Genomic DNA, 27380 nt, shown 5'->3' on the forward strand with positions numbered 1-27380 from the left:
AAAGCTGTCTTTCTCCTACAAGGACTCAGCTCCTGCAGCCGTGTTTCATACTTCAGGAAACATGTGCCAGAGACTCCTAATTTTGCCTGCCAAGAATGCTACACCTTGTTTGATTAATCAAATTAAAGCTCACAGATAATGAAGTGAAGCAGACAGGTCATAAGTGTACTCAGCACGATACTCACCTAAAGAAGCAACTGCTAGTATAGCAGCTCCTTCCTTACTGGTGAAAGTGTTAATTCAAATCAATAATGTATGTGATCAGAAACACCCAACTGTCATGGGTTCATTGAATAAGAACTTTCTCTCCTTAGTGTACAGTGACTGTGACACACCTTACATAATTCATGTCATTCTTTCATTCCCTGGAGATCTCTAAAAGCAACATTCCTACCCAATTTCTGATCATGACTCTAAAAAAAGTATTTGTTCTCTCTAGCTTGCACTAACAAAATACAATTAAAAAAAGATTTTTTTTTCTGAAAAGCCAGAAAAGCAGAAACTGATCAGCTATTTGAGATAAGAGCATAGAATATACAACCCAAATTCAAGAATTAATAAAGGCTAAATAAGAGAAGATAGAGTACTACTTGATTGAGGACTTGACTGCCAATCAATTCTTCCAAGATTCAGGAAGTGTGCAGTTAGAGTTACAAGGCAAGAGTAGTTCCTTCACTAATCTGCTTTTTCAGGATACCTTAAGTTCTACCATCCTTGGTAAAATTCTTCATTTTAAAACTATCACCAACTTTTGCTTTCATACTACACAGAAAATGTGATGCTTGATGTGCTACAGTCAGCATACCAGACAATCTTATCTTGCCTCTCACACAACACTGCCTACCCTCAGGATATGGCAATTGCAGGGCCACACACAGGCATTTGGTATGACATAACTTTGTCACTACAGTAAACACTTAAACCAGCAGTGAACAACTTGAGCCACCACAGTTCTAAATAACTGTAAACTTTAAAGAGAAAACTTGAATGTGTGTTAAACTTCTTTCAAACTTTTGAGCTTACTTGCAAAGTTGGGCTAAGACACTCGCGCATAATCTCCTGATAGTTTACTTCATGTACCATCTCCAAAGCCTGCTTTCTCTCTTGAAGTGGCCTTGCTGGAGAGAAGTGGTGCACAAGAAGCCTCCCAAGTTGTGTACGGAATGTGTCCTTACATGACACGAGGATTCTTTTCCACTGCTGCTTGGGTGTGTTCATTCTGCTGGTGCCCTAAGTGAAAGAGACAATTCTTTAATGTTATAGAGTTAGGGCTTCCTTTTGGCAAGTTTTTCACATTGCAAAACAAATCACAGATAATATGATTAAAAGGTAAGACAGACTTAATTTTAGTTTATTGATTATTTCTATAGATTTAAAAGCATTCTACTGAAATTGAAAGAAAGGTTGCTCATTCTACTAAAATAAGCATATTTTTCTCAATCTGCAAATATTAGGAATACAGCTTGTGGCTAAACTAGATATTCAGTTAGAGGGACTATGCAAAAATCCAGAAAGTGACAACTGATGCAGAGGGTTTAAAAACCAAAAGGTTGTTTTTGTTTGCTTACTTTAATGACTAGCCCTTCTAGATCAGCCAGTATTTCTGAATGGATTGCCCTAAATCATGAAAAACCAGGCACTGGACTCACAAATAAACTGCCATCTTTGAGAATTACTTCAAGTATAGCATAATGGTAAGATAACAGACCCAACAAACTGAATTTTCCAGAGCTAGAAAGAAAATTAGGTTGAGCTACTTTTTGTAAAGAATTTAAGAGCAATAAAGAGACAAGAAGCTGTATAAAATCATCCAAGTGAAACCTGATCACCTTAGAGAAGTTGACAGGCTAATACTTGTATGCTGAAAAAGAAAGCTCTCAGCCCTTTGGCAACAATTGAAACAAGACAATGTTCCCCTTCCCAACTCCAAAATATATTACAGATACAAATAGCTCAAGCTGTCCATCATCTGTGAACGCACAGTAGTTTTTTTGAGCTGCAAACAAACCTTGAGATTTAAGAGGCAACACAAATTTGTGGACTGCACAGGAGTCTATTTAACCTTTGTCTGCTTGTTAAAGAAGGAGATTTTTGCTAAATGTTAAGGTAAAAATCAGAACATATGCATTTATTGTTTTAAAACTGCAGAATTAACTGGGAAGCTAAACAGAGATTTTAATGTCACAGCTGAATAAAAATGCAGTAAGAAAGGCATCTATGGACAGAAGACTATGTATGAAAACTTCCTAATAAAGGAGCCTTATGAAATATACTTTAAATGTGGACAATATCTAATTACTTACAAGGGATACTTTGATTCCTTCCACCAACATTTTGAACGTTTCTTTAAGAAAAGGATTTCCTCTGCTAAGTAGTTCTTGCTGGCTTTCCTCTTCAGGAACATCCATCTGTGATGCTCCAAGTCTGCTCTGACTTCCATGTTCTGTTATACCCAGTACATCAAGGCACTCTTCAGTAGATGCTAGAAATTGAAAAGGCACATATGGATTAGTATCACCTCAAGTAAGACAATCCTATGATCCTTCAGTTGGCATTAAATCAAATACTGCCTTTCTTACTGTACTTTCTCTTGCCCCTGTAGAATCTGAACTAACCCCCCAAATCATCACATCTTGCTAACACACACAGCCATTTTATAGAAACATGCAAAGTAATGCATTGTGAGAGAGCAGATGCTCCCTTTGACAGACTTAAATCTTCAGGTAATAATTCAGGCAGTTAACACATGAATGGGCTAACAGAATTAAAATAACTTGTTCAGTTCAGACAAAAACTGTATCAGTATTATGTAACTGAGAATCTGGAGAGACAAATCAGAGTTAAATTCATTAAACTGGTGTCAATGGTATTACTTTCCTCTCAAACATTTCATTAAAATCAAGAATCCATTTTTCATATAGAATTCATATTTTCATATAGCATTCCATTAGCTTCATCAAAACAAACCAACCAACCCCAAAATACTACCTAAATATATGAGCCTGTTCACCGCTAGAACAGTCAGCCTCTGTAACCGTTGTACAAACTCAGCCTCAGTGGCTTGGACAGGATTTTCTTGGCTCATTCTCCGCTGCATCATCATGTTGAATTCCTCACTTGCTAGTGAGCGCATCTTCATCAGCAGAGCATCAGACTGAGCAAGTGAAAACCTTCTGGAGCCTTTAAGTAGAACAGTATTAACAGCATACTGCTAAAATGCACAGAAAATTGATCAACAACTGCTTTCATCCAAAGAGTCTGCATCATTTAAGGAAACCAAACATTTAAAATTCATTCATATTGAAGGGAACATAACTAGCATCTGGGTGCTTGTCTCTTAAAACTTTTCCTATTTGAAAATAAATGTATACAATTCTAAAAGTCATACCATGAAACAAGTTCATCTCAAGATCAGATTTATTGTAGAATTTACATATTTGTGTAGATTCTTTAAAAGTATTATTCCTGTTTTTACCATATGATTAGGACAAAGTATTTAAAAATAATGATATAAAAATTATTGCATATCAGAAAGTAGCTTCACTGGCATGAATGATGAATCAATTACATTAACCAATTATAAACAAGCAATTTTGTTGGAACTTACAAGCATAATCCTTAAAACTTCCTTGAAATTAACTGCTGAGCCCTAACTGTACCTGGTTTTATTATTTTTTTGCAGAAATAACTGTTGTTATTTATTGGTAGTACCTTTCAGATTCAGTAATAAAAATATTTTCACTGCATTGACTAGACTGATGGAGAGTAGCCTTAAAAGCTGACCCTATCCAGAGAAACATTCCCATAGTTAGCAGGAAATAAGCAGTTTGTTTGGGTTAAAAACAACAAAACCCAACAAAAACAACCAAGTAAAAAAAACAACCAACCAAAAATCCACCACACAATTCGCATACATGTCAGATTTGAAATTATATCTTCTACAAAGTCTTAAATGAAGCCTCATTTATATGAGAGAGAAATAAAACAAAAAAAATCAGTGTCTAGCCAGAAGACTCCAGGCCTATTATAGAATGATTCACCAGCTATCAAATACATAACAGTATTACTGCTAAAGCTAGAACTTGTACAAGTGTTTTACAAGCACAACTACAGTGGAAACTAGGAATCTTACATTTCCAATTACGGATTTGTAGCGCCATGTATTTAGTTCACGATGATCAGTAATTAAAACTTGTGCAACAATGTAGTCCCCACTTCATAGCCATGTTAAAGTTACAAGTGCTAATTTTACTTGGATACTTCTTTACTGTGAAATTGGCTTTTGAAACCACTATGAATTATTTAAAAACATCTTTACTAAGCAACTCGTGAATTGAAGAGAATCCCAAGAAGGTACTACCTGGCTTTAGACACTGCAAGAAGAATAATGGGACTGAGATGTCATTTTACTACCCAGCTTCTTTCCCCCCCCCCCCCCAACACAGAAGCCCCACAAGTTCAAATATATTTATAAAGCAAATCCACAGAAACACCAAAGCAATAGGACCCATTTGTTGTATCACCGAAATTAGAGTTTCTAAGTACCACATACAGCAGTGCTGCTACTCACCAGCAATGCCTTTCCGCTTCTGGAACATTGCGCGATGTGGTGCAGGTGACGGGACTGAACCAGCCTGCTCCTGAGCATCTTGGCTGGCTGTAGTTTTTATTAGTTCAATAGCTGCTTGAAGAACTCGTAACTGCAGAACAACTGCCATATCTACAGGGAGAAGCACACAAAGGATATACGACAATCTTTACAGGTCTTCAAGAATGTTTTACCAGGTATATGTAAAAAATAGAACACAACATGTGTCAAAAGCCACAGAACTCTCAACTCCAAAGTAGTCACATAGAGTGTCACCTCACTATTCCACAGATACAGACAGTAGACAAGGAAACTCTCATGAGAAAGTCACTGAATTTGACGATTCTAGAATAAGCTAAACGGAAGTGCAGAGAACATTTCCATTTAAATGTCCTTAATGATCTTTTATAGTTACTGATCTGACTGGCAGTACACAATTCTTTACCATAAGGCAGACTCCTGAGGAAAACTAATACTTTGAGAATCATTTAGAAAAAGAAGATCTATCACCAGACAATTCCCCCTTCTCCCTTGGCAGGAATAATAAACAAAACAAAAAAAATCAGTGGTGATGGAATTTAGTCCTCCAGTCCCGTGACCCCAAAAATAAACAGGTAACTTACTTTGCATCCTTGCATTTTTACTATTTTGAAGATGACCCAGCAGCACAATGAGGTCTTCAATAACACGAAAATATTGAGAACCTGAGGAGCTGCAGGCATGAATTGCAACTGCTACCAGCAGCTGTTGTATATCGCATGCAAGTAACTTGTAGTCATTCAAGGGAATGCTGCAAACAAAGTTGTAGTTACCAGAAACATGACAACTCTTGCAGATTGTAATCCACAACAAGACCCATTTCTATTCCCCTTTCTAATTCTGTTAACCCTACCTAATGTAATGTTTTACTTAATAGAAAAAATATTACTGCTGAAGGCTAGAAAAACTGTAATCAAAGACATCTCTTTAGAGTTATCTTTGGCAGATTGGGTGCCTGCAAATCTTTGAGACATTCTAACATTATGATTTTAACAAAGCTCTATTAGAAGAGCATAAATATATTATCACATTTATAAGAAGAGGTCTAAAATCCTGTATTGCTAAAAAAAGCTCAGGATAATCTCATTTCATAGCCATGAAGTAAAACAATACTGGGGTAAAAAGAAAATCTTTCTATTTCTTCAGAATACCAACTAATGAAATAAATTGACAAACCTCCATCTCTCCTTCCTCCATTATATCACTTTTTCTTAAAGTACAGAATATTTGTAACTAGATCTTTTAAGTTACTCAGAATCTCAGATATTAAATCACAGGCAGTACAGGAAAAGACCAGCTCCTGAACCTTTATCTCACTGTTCTAGTGAGCTTTATTAGAAAAAGCATTCAGAGTGCACAATGTGAAAAGCTTTAACTTTAAACTGTCATTTCACTTACAGATACAACTAAAGCTGAAAAATCCCAAGAACAGTGTTATGTACACACTCTCTGAAAACTTTACAAAGTAGAGCAAATACAATAATTTCTGCTAGATTGAAGGTTGTGGCTGGACTATTGTATAACAAGTGATACGATACTCACTTTGTTTCCAGTCCATTGAGAGCAGCCAGTGTATTACACAGCACATAGAGCAAACCATTATCAAGTAGTAGGTCTGCAACTTTTGAGCAGGAATTTATGACTTGCAGCAGGAGACAGAAGCAGTTATGAAGCAGAACATTATCATACAGAGAGTTCTCTATAAGACCCAGAACAGGAACGACACACCATTTTTTAAATAGTCCAACATTCTTGACATCTTCCAGATCAAATCTATTAACATAAACATAAGTGAGTAACATCCTTAAAACAGCAACCTGGTACATGCAACTAATACATGCAACTGCAATACCAGTCTATGCCAGTATTTTGGCAAAAGTGTAGATGACAATTTGCTACATTTCACTGGAGTAACAGTGCCTGTCTTCTCAGGAAATAAGGGCAAAATAAACACCTCAAATACACTTTAGGCACTTCATTTCCTTGTGGCTAGCTGAAGTTTCAGCTAAATATCAGCAGTCTACATTACAGATTTCATTTAAACAGAGTTCTTTAAGTATCAAAAATATGATACAATCTTACCTGTTGTAGTACTACTAGCACAGACAATCAATAAACCAGTTAAGCTTGTTATCAGTATAACATAATATTGACTGACAACAGATTTTATATTCTACACCCATTACTGCTGCAGTTTAAGTCTGCCAATTTCTGACTTACTGCAATTGCAGAATTCAGGACAATGCTTCAGACCTTGTATTACTTACGGATTAAGATAATGGATTACTATTAAAAGATTACCAGCCTAAGCCACAATGATTATATGCAATCCTAAGAACCCCAAGACATCATAATTTCCTTTCCATCCCCATAAATCAGTCCTGAGGAAGTAACAGTTCTTGGCTTTGGGACTAGTTAAGTACCCTGGTTTAAGTCTTGCAGTTAAACGGGAGTATTTTTCGAGGGAATGCAGATCAGGCCAACAGGAAAAGTAATTTGACTACAAATCCTGCAGAGGCAACAACTGAGAAGGAGATTTTTGCCAGTGTTATGCACTGCTAACTATACTTCACTGCATCTTCTCTCTGCACAACTGTTAAGTAGTCAGATTACTGCAAAAAATCCCACATTTACTTGGACAATTGTTTGCTTAAAGATAATTTCCCTTCCTGTCAATATGAGGTGGCTCTTTGGCTCAAGGATAGGGTGTATCTGTGGATGGAAATCTAAAGTCATGGCCAAGCCAAAGAAGCAGCTGTGGCATCAAACTTTTTCCTTAATCACCTACCAAAATCCAGCAGCAGAAGTCTACTGAAAACTTCTAAGAACATACATCAGAGTTTCATGTAGAATAAAAAAGAACCAGGAAGAGCAAACTATCAGTTTAAAGTGCAAATGTCTCAGAAGAGCGGAGGGTTTAGAAGAACCCAGCTGACAGCACCCATCAGATAACTTGCTTACAAGCAACTTCAGGCACACACAACAGCCCTGGGAAGTTTGGCACATTTACATGTTAAAGCTACAATCAAAACAGTTTCAAAAGCACTATCTCCATGCTTGTTGAGTAGTGCACTGCCTGTAGTTCCCATATTTAGTTACAGGATGTAAACGCAAACCATTACTTACTCCTCATCCAAGCCCACAGAGCGGCCAAAGAGCATTTCCAGAAAGCACTCTATGACTTCCTGAGTCCCCTGGTGAAGGTACAGCTGGTTGGCTAGCAAGGAGAAACCACGATTCTTTAAGAATTTCTCCTTCTGCTCCCTCCTTGCTCTATTGAAATATGCATCCAACAGCTAAAAATAAATGCATAATTATAATGTAAGATTAAAACCTTGAAAGTTAAGTTCTTGTCATTTGAACAGTCTGAAACAATTTGTTTTCAAATTTCAGATTAAAAACATCAGTTGCAGTATTGAAATTGTTATCTACACTGCCCTTGTTACAACCAACAGCTGACTTAATCCTTTTGATGTGAAGACTCACATTTTTAATCAAGTTTGGTGTGGATGAAATCACACACATCAGAATGCACAGATAAATATACTTGATTTTACACTTGCTAAACTCAGCACTTTGGTGTGCATGCAGGTGCATGCAGGACTTTTCGGATAATTGTGCTAATGAAGCTGTATAATTTAAGTTTTCTTCAGAGAAACAGCTTCTCATTTACATAATGTTATCATCAAGGAACACTATCTGAAAACATTTTGATGCCTCAAGTTCATGCTCAGGCCAGAAATATAGGAACAGCTCCCCAGAATAACTGAAAGTCAACCATACTGGAAGTCAAAACATAGTGCATTGTGTGTTTAACACTGAATATGTGGTTACCAACTTTATTCACAGTTGTCTCTATTTACATCAGTAATGCTCTCATATACTCTCCTAAGGCCTCTGACTTTGATCACACACTATTATATCAAAAGATTCTACATTTGTGTGGTGATGTTTGGTGGGTTTTTTTATGTCTGTGGGGGTAGAAACATCTTAAAACTCAGAAGTAAACCTAGAAAACTGAAGAAAGCAAAATAAAGAAATATTACCAATACTTCATGTTTCCCCACACTTTAACTATGCTAGTTCACAGCCTTTTAGCCAAAACCATTTTCTATAGCCTTACTTTAATGACTCCTTGTTGTATAAGAGGAGATGGGTGGTTCACAAGAACAATAAGATAATCTGGTTGGATAAGTTTGTCCATCACATCTTCTAGCATGGTATCTGGTAGGATTAGGAGAACTCCACGCAAAAGATCATATAATCCACAACAGATAAGCACAAGACAGTCTTCTGTATGTCTGAAAACAGAGGAATGTTTTACCACAGTGTCTTGTTTAAAACAGGAAACATTAAAAAAGTATAACTGCTAGCTAATTTGGGGGATGGGAGGAAGAGGAAATCTCACAAATATTTCTCCAATACTCCTATTACAACTTTTCATTAACACTTGTTTGTGGATGCCAGATACCAAATAAAGATGACCTGACCAGATCTACTTCCTTGAGATGTTTTGTGAGCTACCATAACAATCTGATGACAGCCGAAGACAATAGCAGTTTTCAGACTTCCAGTTTTTGTAGAATAATAAATCAAGATGAAGAACTGAAATTAAAGCTCATACTTAGCTATTGGTATTTTATTTATATGTTTACCCGTCATCGGGGCTTTCAAATGGATTTTGAGGATTCTCATCAGCTGAAGAAAAAGCAAGGTTCTCCCAGTCTTCGGGAAGTACATTCTTGTCAGCAAAGCTTGGCCAGCGAGCAACAGCTGATGAACCTCTATGAATGGAAAACGCCAAACCCAATCCTGCAAAATTACTCTGACCCTTCTGAAATGAAGGCACTCCTTGCAGGTTGTCTGGACGACGTAGCGATGGCTCAGCTGCAGCGGCACCACCACCTTCACCACATTTCAGGTCTACATCTGCTTTCTCACACTCAAATGCATTTTCTGGTAACTCTTCTTTTGCACTTTCTTCAAATGTTTCAGCAGATGTTAACTCTGAGTCACAAACTGTTTTTGCTGACTCACAACTGCTAAGAAACATCTCTTCTTGTACTCTCTTCATGGTTTCAGAACTTCCTACAAAACCAGTTCTACCCTGGAGATCAATGTAGTCAAGCTTGCCAATAATCTGCAGGTCATCAACACTTGTTCCTATTCTTTCAATTAGTCTTTTTTTATGAACTTCAGGTGAGGAAGTAGGAGATGTTGGCAAGCTTTTGCATAGCCTTTTAGGTGTCTGAGAGCTTATCTTCTGCTCTACAGTAGCCTTGGAAATGTTCCCTAGAGAAATAAGGATATCTTCAGCATTCCATTTACACAGAAACATGCTTTTCCCACAATGTTACACTCTACATATATTTAACACAGTGATGACCCAAGCTAATTTTGTGACTAAACTGATTCAACACCTGCAATAGTTCAGATTAGACCCACCAAGTAGGGATAGCAAAATATTGTGCAGCCATGTATTTCACAAGTCACAAATCTAAAAGATAAAGAAAGCAAAATAATTTTTGTGTATATATTGGATTTTCTAGATTGATATTATGATCCTCTCATCTAACCCTGAGCAGGAATTTGTACACAATCATAAAATTACTGAAAGTGGAAAGCACCTCTGGAAACTGACTACCCCAACCATCTTGCTCAAAGCGTGGTCAGATTGGACCAACCTGATCTATCTACCAACATGTTTCAGTGGAGATTGAAATACTATTCACCAATCCTTTTCTACAAAGGCTTTACATGTACTTAAGATTTATTACAAATCATTGCATATCTTATTTAACAGGGCTTCCTTTTATGCATAGCTTTTAACCTGAAACAGTCTAACCTTTGCAACACATTACAGATGTCTTACATAAAATATATTTTTAAGAGGCTAAGCATCTGACTGGTAGAAGATGACTTTGTTCATTCAGAAGTATTTAGAAAACTATGTGCCAGTTAGTACTAATGCAATGATAATGCATCAGGAATATGTATTTTTTTTAAGGAGATATGTATAAACCATATACATATATACCCACACCTACACATGTGCAAACGTAGCCATAACAAGCTAGCCTTCAAACAACAGAAAGAACCTCTATAGCTGCAACCACTTTACAGCCATGCTTGCCCCCACACATTAGCAAGTAGTAAACCAAACTGTAAATCCACATGCAGGTAGCAAGTTACCTAATGAGCATGTGATTTTAAATATTTATCTCAATTTAGACATTCAAATTCAGAACCACAATACTCATCTATTTTCACAAAAATTTATGCTACGTATTCCTCTGCAATACACGAATCATCTTTCATCAAGAACCGTTTTACATTCTTGATAGAAAAAAAACACTCAGTTTGGAAAAGGAACATTTCACACATAATCCATGTGGGAAAATGAGTAATTCCATACAGTTTAGTACTGTGGTATGCTCTTCGTATCACTGCTATGCTAAAAGGTACTTGAACTAACAGTTTCAACTGAAGTAGTGCTTGAAGACTCAATTTGCCTTTCCTAAGCAGAGTAACAAGATGATGTTAATTGTAAATGGAAGTACATTGGTGATACACAGAATATAGCCAAGTCATACACGGTCTGAAATATATAGCAGCTCAACTATAGAATCAGTCAGGGTTGGAAGGGACCATAAGGATCATCTAGTTCCAACCCCCCCCGCCATGGTCAGAGACACCTCACACTAGATCAGGCTGGCCAGAGCCAGATCAGAGTAATTGGTTTCCACCCCAATTTTGCATATATTGGTTAACTTGCTTAGATTATGCATTTTTATTTAGATTTTATTTTGTATTGCCAATATGCTTAAATAAAGGGTTAGGCATAAGTTAAGTTTTAGATTGTGTCTTGCAGGTGATATTTGTTGATTGCCTATGCAAACACGTGTAAAAAGTGTGATTAAAAATCTAATTCGGTAATGATTCAAAAATTTCACACTTGCAGCACATCAACTGAAAAAAGTTACCAGCTTGAATTCATAACTTCACAGCATTTCAGCATCTATAGCAGAGGAATGCAAAACTGATTAAAGTAATCATATTTATAGCTCCCAACTTGTTTATCATGCCATATAATTAGACTTTCTAGAAAACCACTCAATTTTAATTTATATAAGCAAGCCTTGCTATTTCAAACACTGCCCAGTTAGGGCATTCTCATAGATCTCTAGCAGGTCTGTTTAATAAATGCCATTGTTCAGCTATCTGGTCCACTTCACTGCCCGAGCAATCAGTGTGGAATTTTGTCCCAACGTGAGCACAGAGAACAATTAAGATAGCACATTCAATTCCATCCTTCTTACTCTGCTCTTAAGGGGTCAAGCTCCAAGGGGCAGAGAGCTTTGTAAGCAAGATCTGCAGGAAAATAACACTTCACAGTGCTCTATTCAGCTGCCAAAGCACTGTGTCTGTGCCTTAAGGTCTTGGTTTTTCCAGCATCATTTTACCTCCCAGTGGTAAAGCTGTAAATCCAGTCGGAGTTGTAATCACAAATGCAGAGCTGTCTACTGACTTCCCACCACTGCTGGAATTTCTCAGGTATTTAAGTGATTCAACTTTCTCTTGAAAAATTTTGCCATCTAGAAAGAAAATAAACTTTTATAAGACTTTTTTCTTAAGTCTTCATTTTTGACATACTCAGAGTCACAGAAGCAAAGTTACATTTCAAGCTGATGGCTGAAGGCTCATGAGAAACACTCAACTCACGTGAGAAAGAGCGCTCATGAACAAGTTTTTAGTGATGTATCTTTAAAACTTACTTCAGAACACTGAAATTATGATGTTCTGAAGCAATTATATTTAAAAACAGTCATTTCTTTCAGGCATACAGGCAGTAATAACATGGACTTTCTGCCATGTCAAAAGCAGGTGACTGTTCTCAAATCTAATAAGGCTCAAAGTATCAAAAAGCACATTCTACTCTCATTTGGAAGTGTACATCTGTGAGTATTGGAGGACAGATACAGGTAAGCTGTATGGCCATTGCAACTGATCCACGAAAAAAGAAAACATTTCACACTTGGATGATGCTTTCCATATTCCTGAGTTATGGCTAAGGTTGTACAATGCTAATATTGAAGCACGATACCAGTTTCTCATTTTTTTAGAGGAAGGAGAAACAAAATTCAAAGCTCATAGCACTCACTTCTCCAAAGTGATCATCTAGTACACATACATTAAAGACAGTTGTCCTAGAGCTGCACTCCTCAAAGCACATACATACTTTCAGAACTTGCATGCAATGCACTGATGGAGCTTGCCAATAGCATCTTGCAGTGCAACTGATCATTTGCTAAAAGTGCTCCTCAGGTCTTTCATTTTTCCAGGAATTCAGTAACAGGAAACAAGAAAGCAAGATGGAGACAGGACAACATACACATTTCTGAAGAAGCTTCATTTATAGGCAAGTTATGCAAAGTCTAACTATTATGTCTCAGCACTGTACATGACTTCTACTTTAAGTCCCAATAGTTTGATAATTTACATCTAGTTATCACAATATAGCAAAGATTATAGTAAAAGAATAATAATAATTTGTAAGAGCAAAAGAGGGAGAGTCAATATTAATATGTAACTAGATTTTCATCTGTTTACTTCTTGTTAAATGTGATATATGTACCTATGTGCAGGGAAAAGTAGAAATTGGTAGGATTGTGACAGACATATGTATTAGTGGGTGGGTGAACTGCTAGGAGGAAATTGAAGACCAGTGTCAGCAATTCCAGGTCTGGAGGAGATCCAAGTACTTCTTCAATTATTTTCACAAATGACCTGCAAACCTCTGGAGGCAGGGATGCAAAGTGCCCTTCTTTATGCTCCTAGAAAGGAAGAGCAGTACAAGTCTAAGTTATTTGTATTTTCAATTTGACAGAAATTGCCTATTTTTACTTTTTTTCCCAATTGTCATGCTAGTAGAACAAGTGAGAAAAAAAGCTTGAATAGTAAAGTCTGTATTGAGAGGAGCTATTGTATCTATTCTATGTTACTCAAGTTCAGCACACTCAAAATTCAAGCACAGACCAAATATTGCAGATGTTATAGTTAATTTTCTAAAAGTAAATTGCATATCAGTCTGACTTGAGATTTTGGAGTCTTTAGACATGATTCACAATTGAAAGCTTAGTTTACTGTAACTGTATTACATATTTGGAGAGAAATTAAAATAGATGTTGATACAACGAAATAAATTAGAGCAATGAGAACTATCAAAAGACTTAAAAAAAAAAAAAAAAATCATTAGAAGATAGAATAGCAATGAAATGCATTTGTGTTAGAGTGAAAAGCCCCAAATGAAAAGGAACGCAAGCTAGAAAGGGAGGATTGCAACACCTATTTTCAAAAACATATGTACTATGAACAGGAAACTGTTTCAAAATAATGTTCCCAAGAAGTGTATATCAAATGGCTGAAGCCGCCCTCATAGCTCTCGTGAGACAAATGACAGTTTCTTCTACTTGCACAGTATCTCTATTTTTCAGTAACAAAGACCTGAGCTAGAAAGTCACACCAGTTCTTTTATAAATGGGTCACAGTTCATTCATTTCAGCTTCTATCCACATACAGATTGTACAAGTAACCTAGGTTTTCAAATAGTACCAGATGGCTAAAATCACTTGCTCCTTCTGGCCAGCAGGAAATAGAGTGTCCAGTAGGGAACTGTCTACAGCAACAATGCCTGCCAACAGTAAAAACAGTCTGGAAGCATAGAGGACATCATCTACTGAAGTAGCTTTCCCTATACCATTTAGTCTCTTCCACACCCCAAACAAAACTGAATATTTGCCAAACAATGTGCAGTTTCAAAATGAAAGTACCTGCAGAACCTGACAAGTTAACAGGAAGTGATGTACCACTTGAGCTTTCAGTAGCTGTTTAATGTTAAACATCTGTTGGGGATGGTTAGCTCTGATAAGGATTTCTAGACCTGCTAAGAGAGTTTCCCAAACACCTTGCTGAAAAACAAAGCAAAACAGGAACAAGGCTTAAAAATGATATTTCTGGGTCCACATATCGATAATAAAACCCCCCAAATTCATTAGGAACGTAACCAAGTCATGTTAGTTTTGCATCTAAGAAAAAACACTAAATGACTGCAAATGGTCGGGTCAGATCCAAAAACTATCAGGAAAAAAAAGTTATGCTTACACAAAAATAGTTCTATGATGAATCTACCCCCAAAAATACTACTTTTCATCTAAAACTAGTTTTGCTGTATTAACACTGGACAGTTATTTTCAACAGTTCAACTGCAGAGGGAAGCAAATCTTCCTCAGTCTTAACAAGTTGTCATTAACAAAAATTCCATTCAACTAACAAATCCTTTATGCCCGTTGCATTTACAGAACTTAAGACACTATGGCTACATGTATCAGGTTGGACTTGATGATCTTTGAGGTCTCTTCCAACGTTGGTGATTCTGTGATAATGGCAACTTGATGCTACTACTGACCTCTAACTGGAAAAATCATTTTCTGTCTGCATAATACTTCACCACTTTCTAAAACATTTTGCTGTTCAACTTAAAATCCAACATGAAAATTATTACCTTTGCTTTAGACCATATCTTCCAGTCAAGCAGCAGCTTTTCTAACAATTGAACATCTTGGATAACCGCAGTAGAATCTGTGTCAAGCATGAATTGCCCATTTTCATTTATATAAAGGATCTCATCACTGCAGCACCCTTCAAGAAGTGTCTTAAAGGAAGGGGAAAATTATTTTGAATGTCATATGCTCAAAGTATAGTTGTCCTATCAAATTCATCAAAAAATTTTAAAGAGACATTGATAGATATCTATGCTTTCCATCTTGTCAGCTTCAAATAGCTGCTGAATTTAGTAACCCCACTAGAAGCATTGGAGATGCTGCATTCACTAGTATGAAAGTTTATTGGAAAAGGTTTCTGAGTGTATTCGAATTTTTACTAATTGCTTACGAGTTTAAGCTTACTTAAGATCTTTCTATCAGAAAAAAAGTTGCTCCCTTCTCTGCATCTCCTGTGAAATCAGGGTATTTCATCACTTCCTTTTTCTCCCTTACCTATCAAGAATTTGTAGTTCAAGGTAAAACACTTAGACCAAATTTGCTCCAAATCACTGTTCTGCCTTTCTGAAGGCAGCTTTCAATATAAAATTAAAAGTAGAGGCAAGCTAATTAAGAACAAAATATCAGGTTTAAAGAGCATTACCTTCAGCATGCAAAATCCAACAATGCATTTTGGTTTGATCAACACTCGATGAATCATAGAATAGCCATTACAACTGCCCATCTCCTGTATTCTCTGTTGATTGTATTTTGTTAAAGATAGTATAAGTTGTAGTGCTAAAGCTTGAGTGTCTTCACAGCTGCTAATCTCTACAACCTGGAGAAAAGGAAAATTTAATAAAGCAGTTTAAATGAGGTAAATTTAGCAAAAAGCCTTAAAAATACTTTGTTATAGACTTAAACCGTAATTTCTGGATTAAAACTGCTTTAAAAAATTTGAGATGATGTACATAGCCTTCATTTTGCCTAATTGTGTACATTCAGATATTTTATCTGAAATGATAAAACTTACTGTGCTAAGAAAGTAAGAGTTTGATTACAGGAATTCCTTTTTCACAAGAAAAGTACAACAAACCTGTTATAAATAAAATGTAAGTAGAAGGCACCAATATACTCTTGCTGTACTACAAAGTCACAAGTTCATGACACATGTAAACCACCAGTAAGAATCAACTCTAGTCTGCCTGGAAAAGTATGTTTCCTATAATGTTTAAGGGAAGCTTTAAATTAAAATCCCTGATGGTCTAGACAATCTCTTCCTGTAAGCATCAAACATTAGTTTTATTTTGTCTATAAAGAGAGAAGCAATTTCATAGATGAAGACCATGGATCATTTTCACTTTTTCCTTCTTAAAATTCCTGAATTATTATTTTCACCAAAAGTGTACAAGAAGGAAATCTTATATTAATGGAATTTCAGTTCGTACAGGTTATCTTACTGTTCACCCTGTTGATTCTGGTGCACTCAGTTATACACATGTATACCTGTATTTTTTGACAGTTCTAGTGTTTGCTTGCTTTACTAAAGAGTCTACAGCATGAAATGTAGCACATACTTAGCATAAATTCACATAATACAATCACATGAATAAGGATTTTCTCCTCAGATCTCACTACTAATGTTAAAATTATAGCAGGCAGTGTCTTCATAACCAGATACCTGTACAGTTGACTGTCTCTAGTCCACACACCTTTCAGAACAGTAGTGTTGCCAGAGACATACAAAACAAACATGTTTTAGAGTTATCAATACATTAATACTTTGAATTAACTGTAGCACTTCAGAGACTCCTAGCACAAATAGTAGCCTCTCCATGTAAAGATCACAGTTAAACAGTAACTAACTTAAGGCTCATACCCTTAATATTTTTGTAATTACAATTATCCTTAGACAGAATAAGCCTTTAGATATGGCTGAATGTTTATATCAAAAAAGCTCTATTTATTACACTATGTAGCTGTACATTTGTTCATACTTGTGTTGTGAATATCCTCCATCTAGAGATATTCATGCAGTAATATACAATGCCCCTAAAAATAAATCTTTTGACATTTAGAAACCCCATCTCTAAATCAGAAGGCAACACAATCTTTTAATAATATTGCTATTATGTAAGAACATTATATAATACATTTAAAACTTAATTACAATGCTAACAACATCTGTATGATGCAGTCTGTGTTATGCCACAGGTATTTTCCATAAATTGTCTTTTTTCTTAAAGAAATCAATTGCATACTACAGCAAGGCAGTCAGAATATGTGATTTTGTACTCAAGATCCAAGGAAAATATTACATGGGAGAACACATGCATACCCCCCTTCTTCAATCTCCTTACCCTAGCAAAGAGGAAAACAAATGCACCAGTTCCTCCTATTTCATGCAGTACACCCTGGAGAGTTTTATATTCAACAGGCTGAAGTGTTTTCAGATGATGACAGTCCAACACATTGCTCTGAACTTCTTTTGAACTGAAAGGTCTTTGAGAAGGTACAGTTTTAACTTGACCTTTCAGTCTAATTACAGGTTCATATATGGTGTACTGACCAGGGCAGCATGTGGTATAAACAATAGCAAGATTCTCCTGAAAGAAGAGAAGTTTAATTATTTTCTTTTCCCCCCAAAACAGTTAAACGTAAACCAGTACCCCCACTGCAAAAGACTAAATGCTACACACAAGAGCCACCAAGTAGCAGCCACTTTGGCAGTTCAATTCTACTTTACCATCAGCATGCTCTGAAGTTTCACGTGGATGCCAGAGGATGCCTAATTTTTAGCAAATGAAGAATAGCTACAGGACAGAACGATAAGAAAGAACTAAAAATCCACCAAGGACCCCACTCTCATCCCCCAAAGAACTGCAACTATTATGACTAAAAACAGAGTTACTGAAAATGTCAAAGAAAATGAGGTATTGACAAATGGTTTCTCTTTCTAGGTGGTGAATCCAAAATGCTACGCTTTCCAAATTTCTCTAATTTTTCATTTTAAGTCTATCCTTTAATCAGCTTTGTCGTAAGAGGATCTCAATAGTAAGTTTGATTACTGATGAAGGGGCTTAGATAGGTCAAAAATCAAAGCTTCTATGGAAAGTAACAGACTGATTTTCATGGAAAAAATGCAAAATAGTAATATTTGAGAAGCTATTTAAAATAGAGAAATAATTGTATTTAAGGTTCTTACATTCTACACAAAAGCACAGAGATTAATTCATCACTCAAGCTTATTTTGCTTTAGAAAATTCCAAGTAACCTGAGAGAATTCTGGGCTTAAGTGTTGCATGAGGAATTTGTTGGGCTTTTTACTTACTTTATTCCTTCCTTCTTAACCTATTAAAAATTTAGTACCATTGTTTACATGGACCATACCCACCCAGAATAAGCCTTTGACTACAGCTACAGAACTGTTGTAGGACAAGATCTCTCTAGGGCAAACAATTCATACAGCAGGAATTATCAGTGCATGAAGGCAATTCCCCCAACACATCAGGCTCCACTGATAAGAGAGGTTTATTTTGTTTGGGTTGTTTTTTTTTTTTTTCCATATTTACACCTGCATCTGGCATAGCTGTTTCAGTCAAGAATGATGAGAAAAGCTAAGATCTGCCAGATGGAAGTCTTTTGCTTTGTTAAAGCCAAGTAAAACCTTTCGCCTCTCAGTTTTAACATTAAAAGATTAACTAAACTGTCCTTGGTTACCTTTACACTAATACAGACAATAGTTATATATTCACCCTACAGCATTTGGAGGTGTCTGCTTATCTGATGGATTGAATATGCAGCATGTTAAAATATCTAGTAGCTGTCAGGTTGAAATGGCCACCCAGGACGGTGAGTTCAGCTACCACTGAAGTAAGTGGGAAGAACCCGGCACTGATTTTAATGAGAACTGGTTTTTCCCCTGCCTGGTTTGAGGAAGTGAAGAACTTTGGAAGGCAGCAGGAAATATCTTCCCAATTTCATAGTTTTAAGACATTTAAAACCATTTTAAAAGTAGAAGCTTACAATTAAAGGCCCAACATCCACTTCCTTTTTTGCCATGAAGAGCTCCTTAATTTGTTCACATTGTAGAATCTCTTTACTTATGTACTTGGAACAATCAATCGATGTTTTGCCATATTTACAAGGCATTACAGATGTGAAGTCTGGCCCACACGTGTACAAGTAAAATGCTTCCTCTGGTCCAATCTTTGCACCTAAAAGCCAGCAAAGAAGCTGTTAACTGTTTAGTGCAATAGAGCAAAAATCACGCATTGGCTCGTAGAGTGCATCAGAGATCACTGGCTGTTTTTCACAGTCCCTGCTGATGGAAAACAAGCCCAGTATTTGCTGTTAGCTACTGTAAATCAGTCACTTCGGACATATCACAGGCTAGATCAATTCAGTGGCAACCAAGACCCAGTCAGGAGGATGATCTGTACCAACTGTACATGGAATGCAAAGTCAACAGTGGTATGCAGAAGGAGCCTAATCTGCAATGTACAGATCTATGATAAGTATAGAGCAGTAAATCATATACCCTCTGGATACATCAGTTATGCTGGCTGTAGGCACATGGCAATCAGACTGTGTAAATTCACCAGGTGGAGCTTACATTCATGACAAGTGCCTCACCTACAGCCTGCACAAATACACTGCATGTACACACACAATGCCTGCATGCATCACAGACTTGCAAAGTGATTTCACTTGTGTAGTAGTGCTGAAGTTTTTCACCATGAGCGTGGTGAGACACTGGAACAGGTTGCCCAGGGAAGTGGTGGAAGCCCCATCCCTGGAGATTTTTAAGGCCAGGCTGGATGTGGCTCTGAGCAACCTGATCTAGTGTGAGGTGTCCCTGCCCATGTTAGGGGGGTTGGAACTAGATGATCTTGAGGTTCCTTCCAACCCTAACAATTCTATGATGGGACCACTGCACATAAAGAAGTGCCTGATGATGACCAGCAATGTTCCAGCCTTCAGCACTAAGCAAACACTCAGAAGTCCTGGACAAAGCTTTCCAAAGAGGGAAGTGAGCTATACCTCTAAGAAAACCCCAAAGTAACTCCATCAGTTTGAGGAACGAGCATGCTTAACTCAAGAGTATTCAGTAGTTTAAATTTTGTATGCTTTAAGTAATTTGAAACAAGTAGTTTAGAAGCAGATATATGAAATCAATTTTCCAGTTGGGAGAGATTAAGTCCTTAAGAAAAAAAACAGAGTAAGTACACACTTTCTCAGGTATTATTAAAAATAAATAAATAAATAAATGAAAACAGTGAGATAACTGGAATTGCCAGTCCCAGCACTAAAAAGAAAGCAGAAGGACAGTGGCAGAGGCTCACACTCAAGAAGTGCCAAATAGTGAAACATTTGCCTACTTCTCCCTGTATATTATGCTTGTAAGAGATGTGCTGTTCCCTTCATTTTTTTAAAATAAGCTATTAGAGTAAAATCAAATTAAACCTTTGATTGTGAAGATGGAAGAGTAAATGAAGACTTATTCAAGGAAAAAAGCATACAAAAGTACCATTAAACAGAAGCAGATTTCCAAGATCCCATCTACCCGATAACCGAAGCAGTTCTTCTTGAGATGTACAATGGCCAATCATACAAAAGGTTTTATTGCTGTCAGATGACAAGCTTGATTTCCTTGGTAGTGAGTAATCTAAATTAATCTCACATTTCCTAAAAATACACATAAAGAAACAAGTTAAGAAGCGATCAAGAGAGCTACAATAGTTATCTTAGACTTAGGATAGATTTCTATATTTAACAGATAAGAGGCCATGCTGTACCAACATTAGATTACTAATATCAACGTGAAGTCCTAGGCATCTTAAGACTTAGTTACATAATAATATATGTATTAAAATATTGAACAGAAGAGTTGCAACAAGTTTTACCATACAGTGAAGATTTTCTGGATCTGAAGTTCCTGCATCCTTCCCTCCCTCCTCAAAGAAGAGGCTGTATATAACACTATGCACACCTCTAAAATATCATAAAATTTCAAGAATTTCTATTATTTCTAAAAAGCCTTTGACTATGCTAATGCACATTATGAAAACTGTGCTGGAAAATACCATGCTGAGGATTTGCTCATACCAGGGAACACTGTCAGCTGGCATTTACATAAATAGACCAATTGTACTGTAAAGGCCATTTGAAGCTTCCTGGAAGACCCTAACTTGGTAAACTGGCAAATACCTCTCTTAGTATAAAGGGGCCTCATTAACTGCAAGGGTGGAGAACATTGTAGTAGTATTAGTTCCCCTTTTATCTCCATATTTGGATTTCACTGCATATCAGCATGCACAGGCAGGACAGAAATCAAGTTGCTTAAAAACTAACTCCACGCAGTTTCCAGAACAAAGTGAAACAAGTATTATACTTCATAATTCCAGGTTTAACTGATAGAAGAAAAACTGCACAACAGCTTTATTCCACCCCCTAGATGTAGCTTTAGGAATGCTTTTAATAATGTCGCCTGATTACTAACCAAATTCTAGAAGAATAGTAAAGAGTTTTGCATCTGATTGTTTTACCACATAGCATTTTGACCACCAGCTTCTTATCTGGGACACGAAGGAAGTCTTTAGTCTGGACTCCAGCAACAAATGATAAAAACTGATATTGAATGAATTCTTCTTTCTCTAACCAATTAATATTTCATGCAGGCACAGGCCTGCCCAGCCTTGCATCAGGTACCTAAGTTTTGAGCATGGACCTTAAGTTTTCAGTGGATGAAGTAGTACTTCCTTGTCCAAAATATTTTAACTTCTCCCTATTTCTCTCAGTGGAGCAAAACACCTGCTTTCTCTCCATCCCTACTTTTCAACAATATCTAACTATATCATAATTCAGATTCTTAACCAGAAACATTGTGCCTACTACCAATTCCTATCATAGCTTTATTTGGATCCTACCCAAAATAAAGAGAATTTCTACAATAATTTACATATGACAGGAAAAAACCCTACTGATGTCCATGGTATGAACTAAAGATTGTCCAAACAATCACAACAATCTGGGTAGTTTTAGGGAATTCTAGAGTAAGACCCTTCCCCTACGCCCAGGAGACTACTCAGCCATAACTTCAAATTGCACCAACACACTGCAGATGTTTTTCTACCACAGAACGTCTTTTAAAAAAGATAAGTATCTAGGTGCAACCAATGTACACTTTACCTCTGACCAGAAATCCATAGCAACAGTTTTCCATGGATATTTTTCTTGCCTTCTGGCTGCTGCAGGTAGGTTACTGCCAAATGCTGCCACCTACCCACAAGGAAAACATTCTCTGGAGATTCAGCTTGTGCTAGTAGACCAGCTTTCATCTCATCATTTGGATCCATGCACATGCTATGAATACAACAGAAAAGGAAAAAACAGTTTGTGTTTGCTTCCAAATTTGCATTTTAAGCTCCAAACCTGATTTTTTTTTTTTATTCTTTAAACCTCAGTGACCAAGAATTCATTCTTTAACTTTCAGAGAAAATATTTTTTATCACAATTTTCTATGTAGAGTGCTCAGTATAACCTAGGGAATTGCTCACATTATGGTTTCAGCTTATTTAGTTTGTTTGCATGAATCTACTTACACTTAAGATAAGGATATTATCTCTGTTTTACAAAGAAGTTAATTTTCACTTTATTGAAACAATGTTGTGAAACAGTGCTCTGAAGTTGCAGCTTTAGATGCATTTTATAAGAGCTAAATTCGGGTCAAAATATGTTCAGAAGATTAAAACTGAAATTGTGACTTACAGCAGATTCCACACCTGGGGTGTGAAAAAACTACAGCTACAGAAGTGTTAATCTTCACACATTTGTGTTATTTCATTAATACCTGAATTGCTACTTTGCATTGCTTTGGTTTTAACTGATCTTTCATCTTACTGCAGACAAGTGTTCATATACAACTGCAGGAAACATCCAAGATTAGAGTCTAACACTTTAAGCAAGTACTCATGTAAAATGCCATGCAATAAACTTGCTTGATGTTGCCATCACTGTACAAGATGACTCAAAAAAATGATTTCTCTGCTCTCCCCAGTATTATCTGTAAGTTGCTACTAGAAGTAACAATGCATATGTTCACAAGACTGCTTTTAGACTAATACACCATACCGAAATATGAATGCTCCAGTGTTCAAGTCTGCCCAGACTTGTATCATCAGTGCCTTGGAACCCAGTGAAATTATATGAACACAGCCATCCTTAACGAGTTTGTCTCCCAGGCTTAGGTATTCCATTCCTAGAGACTTCATTTCTTCTAGAAAAATAAACATGTTTATACAGAATTACAATCCAATAAAACAATGCCTATCCTACCAGCTATCAAGTTTGAAAAGAAATATTTCAGGTACTGCAAAGTATTGGTTGAGAATTGCTTTGTTTAGTTAGGAGGTTGTGGGTTGGTTTATTTTGTACTGGGGCAGGAAGGAGGATTGGTTTTTGTGTTTTGTTTGTTTGGTTTTCTCCAAGTGAGCTGACTAATGCCCCTCCTTTTGCTCAAATGCAGTAAAAAAAGAAAAAAGTACAGTAAAAGGTATTCCAAGTCTTGTCACTGGGAGGTATTTTAAATAATTGAAGGAATTTTCCCTCCTGTGAATTCTAATCCAAAAGATTCTATTCAGAGGATTCTGGGAGCAAGGAGGTCTCTACAAAAGCATAAACAGAGAAATGTAAAGCTATTGACATAGACTGACACACACATACACAAGGAAAGCCAGAGGATTTACACTGAGTCAGCCTCAGGCTCTGACTTGGTTGATTCAGAGCATCTTTACTAGAGTTCTAAGACTTAAATCCTAAATCAGAGATTTACTAGATCTGTTAAAGAGAAAGAACATGAAAACACTTCTTTCATCAATCAATAAGACCAAATAAACTTGAGAGCAGTCTTGTTCCATCTTTCAGCTGCAACATTTAATATTGTCTTCATCAAAAGAGAAAGCAGCATAAAAAGACATTTTATTCGTTCACAAATTAAATGAGAACACTAAATTTCTAAGGAAGTAGGAATTAATCTAACTTAAGGACAAAGGCTGGAAAATACTACCTTGAAAAAAGATTACAACTCCTGTTTAATATCTTAAGAAAAAAAAAGAAGTTAAAAATTAATAAATCAACCTTTTGCATACGGCACATCGATTAGTAATACTTGCAACCAGAATCCTCCAGTGCTGCCTGAATAGAAACAGGAATTTCTGTATCCTCACCTGTGCTGTCAAAGCTGTTCTCTCTTACAGTTATCACTCTGCTTTTTCTCTTGAATTTTTTCCCTTTTTCTGCTGGACTTTCTGTTTCATGAGCATACTCCAGGTGAAACCACAGTGAGAAACTGAAGCCTTCAGACATGTGTGGCCAACAGTTTTGTCCAACTAAAGGCAAGTGGATTGGGGCTACATGCCAAGAAGAAAGCAGCTGGTGACTCAAGTTTTCACCATCTGCCTCTTTCTTATTTTGTACAAATTTTGTTTTTTTTAACAGTCCAGTAGTTTTGCCGTTGGAATTGCTAGCAGCTTTTTGTGATGAACTACTACTCAAGTTTGTGCCATGTAGCAAAGGAAAGGCAAGGTACTGTAATGGGTTCATATAAATATTAGCTTCTATGATCTTCAATACACCCTTGAGCAGTATCTCCTAAAAGAAATAAACAAATGAGAATACAATAAAATAAAACAAACTGTTTATATCATGTAGTCAAATGTCATCTAACTGAACTGAACCCCAGTCTTCATTTGAATTTGGATGTTTTCCCAAGGGAGCGGGATTCCATATCCAAACATGCACAATTACAAAGTACGGAGTAGCAACATCGACAGGCATCACCTAACAGTTCTGAGGATTTAGTCAGGGCAAATCAATCTTTAAGTCACTATCCTTAGGAAGCAGCTCAACCACAGTAGGTGGTCATTCCACAATCTTATCTCACATTTGTTACGTGCCAGCAGATTAATCTACACCTCAGCAACAGACTACACCTTCTACCGCATGTTTGAGACTGGTCATGAATGCACACAGGCCCGCACTTTATTGCGCTATCAGTAACAAAACCAGCCGAGCCCTTGAAATTAAATAAATAAGAGTCTCTAGCTACTTAACCAATTATTGCAAGAGACTTTGAAAAATTTAATTCTGTCTCCCTGCTTGTTTTGGTACTATTTCAGACTTCACAGTATTATGGTTTTTATTTCCTTCCACTCTTTTTTTGTGTGTGTTTCTTACAGACTTACACACAAACCAACAGATAGATATTTCAGCAGCATATCCCACAACAGCAGTAGATTCCAGAACGACATAAACCAGCTTAAGAGTTTTGAAGTCATTCTTGCTGCCTTATAACTTTGAAGGAATGACTTAGAATTCTACAATATTACAATGTTCTCTCATCCATAACCACAATGCCAGTCTCTTCAATTGGAATCTTATCTTTCTGTGTTGTAAAGTGCCCAGGACTTTAAAGGCACTTCAAACCCCTCTCATCTCCTGTTTTTTTTTTATACTTTAAGAATTATTTCAGAAACTAAGTTTTGTTTTGATCAGTTAGAATGTTGCTCTAATATTGTCTTTTATTTTTCTCAAATACTTGGATACAGCAGGATTCTTTTTTTTTGGTTTTGTTTCAGTTTTCTCAGTGAGCCTCTGAGTTTTGCTATGTGCTACTCCATACATACCGTACAAGGTGTCTTCTCCAAAAAAATCCTCAGAAGAAGAGTTAGCTCCTCTGAACAGGTCTGTGAACTCATCAATGAGACTAACAAATCTACCAGCACCATTTGACAGGCTAAAAATAAGGAGACAAAATAATAATCTTGAAAAGCATTTTAAAAAGTCGTTACACATAATACTAAGGAATATGAATTTTTAAAGACTAACTTTGAATTCAGAGTATTTATGAAAATAGTTCTAATTCAGGAAGCAGTAGCAATTACAAGAGGAATTCTACAAAGATCCAACAGTAGACCCTGACACTGTAGTTCAAAATTTCTTTGAAAGCATCTAGATGGCTATACAAAGTCTGGCTCCTAGATTTGCAAAGTGGAGTCTGAAAGTCTGGGAACCTAGCATCTGCATTGCAAAGGCTCTCCCCACAAAGCCAGAGATCAAAGTCCTGGAATGGGTTTACATCATCTGCTATGGAGCAACCTCATTATGTGAAGCTACCTTAGGGCAAGCTTTCATTTGCTTCCACATCCTTGGATTAGATAGCTGTTCTCTCTCGATGAGAAACAAGACATTACTAAGACTTCTGTCACAAAGAAAATTTAAAATAGAAAGTTACATTGTGAGTCTGATGCTATCAGTGAGAAATGATACTTTTTAAACCATGATTGTTAACATTGTCACCCCAGGGTTTATGATTTCAACTATCATTTTCAGATTTGCCAGTATGTGTTTAAATAGCAGATTTCCACTAGCTCAGAAATGTCTCCATATTTACACATCAGTTAGGCACTTGTCACAGGTTAAAGAAGCAGCTGCATAAATTCACACATGCCACTATGTGTACACATTAAGTTATAAAAAACAGTATTTAAGTTGTTTAAACCTTTAACTCACCATGAAAACTAGGCTCTGTTTGTGTCAATATATTCAGAAATCCTCCCAACAGATGTTTAACAGCTCCCTGTTAAAAAAAGTACAGGGAGAATGATCTGAAGAATATACACCAGCTCAAAGAACCAAGAAATATTTTCTTGCAAACAAATGTCTACTATCTTTTTTTTTTTTAATATTTGCTAATGAATATTCTTTCATGTTCTGTACAGTTGCAGAAGAGACTTTGAAATCCAAATTATTCCGGAAAGAAACCTTAGAGCCGTTATCAGTTCAGCAGCTGAGATCTCCCTCCTGCACTATAACAAAATTACAGGATTTGACAGGTTGTGACAAAACACAGAGCATGTTGGTATGTAGTGGTGCAATACTGAAGGAAGATTCTACCTTTTAACAGAGGATTACTTTAAAGAATAACTACAAAAAAAAAAAATCATCCTGCAAAAAACACATCTTAGATAGGGGTAATTGGAGAAACCCCCAATTAAAAACATTCAAAATCTCTGAACTGTTTGGTTTGATAGCTTGATCTCTCTAAATGATACTGAAGAACAATGAAAAGGAGATTATTTTGGCTGTAAGTAATTTCATGTGTTGAAATTCAGAAAAGAGGGAAAATGTGCTAGTAATTTAAAGCTAATAATTCA

The 27380-nt window shown here is 36.5% G+C and overlaps 1 protein-coding gene across 2 annotated transcripts in view; it reads right to left on the bottom strand.

The window, feature by feature from the left end:
- Positions 1 to 27380, bottom strand: part of LYST (lysosomal trafficking regulator) — a 75888-nt gene that overhangs the window by 22206 nt on the left and 26302 nt on the right. For both annotated transcript variants that reach the window (XM_068154871.1, XM_068154881.1), the window contains 22 exons: positions 26737 to 26803; positions 25851 to 25960; positions 24393 to 24816; positions 23299 to 23443; positions 22357 to 22530; positions 20696 to 20853; positions 19192 to 19382; positions 17526 to 17771; positions 15830 to 16003; positions 15189 to 15338; positions 14458 to 14595; positions 13263 to 13461; positions 12091 to 12222; positions 9283 to 9919; positions 8751 to 8928; positions 7754 to 7923; positions 6170 to 6400; positions 5212 to 5378; positions 4571 to 4720; positions 2989 to 3180; positions 2304 to 2482; positions 1024 to 1230 (listed from right to left, as the gene is read on the bottom strand). In XM_068154871.1, coding sequence (XP_068010972.1) covers positions 1024 to 1230; positions 2304 to 2482; positions 2989 to 3180; positions 4571 to 4720; positions 5212 to 5378; positions 6170 to 6400; positions 7754 to 7923; positions 8751 to 8928; positions 9283 to 9919; positions 12091 to 12222; positions 13263 to 13461; positions 14458 to 14595; positions 15189 to 15338; positions 15830 to 16003; positions 17526 to 17771; positions 19192 to 19382; positions 20696 to 20853; positions 22357 to 22530; positions 23299 to 23443; positions 24393 to 24816; positions 25851 to 25960; positions 26737 to 26803 — 4419 coding nt within the window. The remainder of the gene's footprint in view (positions 1 to 1023; positions 1231 to 2303; positions 2483 to 2988; positions 3181 to 4570; positions 4721 to 5211; positions 5379 to 6169; positions 6401 to 7753; positions 7924 to 8750; positions 8929 to 9282; positions 9920 to 12090; positions 12223 to 13262; positions 13462 to 14457; positions 14596 to 15188; positions 15339 to 15829; positions 16004 to 17525; positions 17772 to 19191; positions 19383 to 20695; positions 20854 to 22356; positions 22531 to 23298; positions 23444 to 24392; positions 24817 to 25850; positions 25961 to 26736; positions 26804 to 27380) is intronic.

Source organism: Melanerpes formicivorus, unplaced genomic scaffold, assembly GCF_026170545.1.
Source record: "Melanerpes formicivorus ecotype bairdi unplaced genomic scaffold, bMelFor1.0.p_v2 SCAF_2, whole genome shotgun sequence".
Classification (NCBI taxonomy): domain Eukaryota; kingdom Metazoa; phylum Chordata; class Aves; order Piciformes; family Picidae; genus Melanerpes; species Melanerpes formicivorus.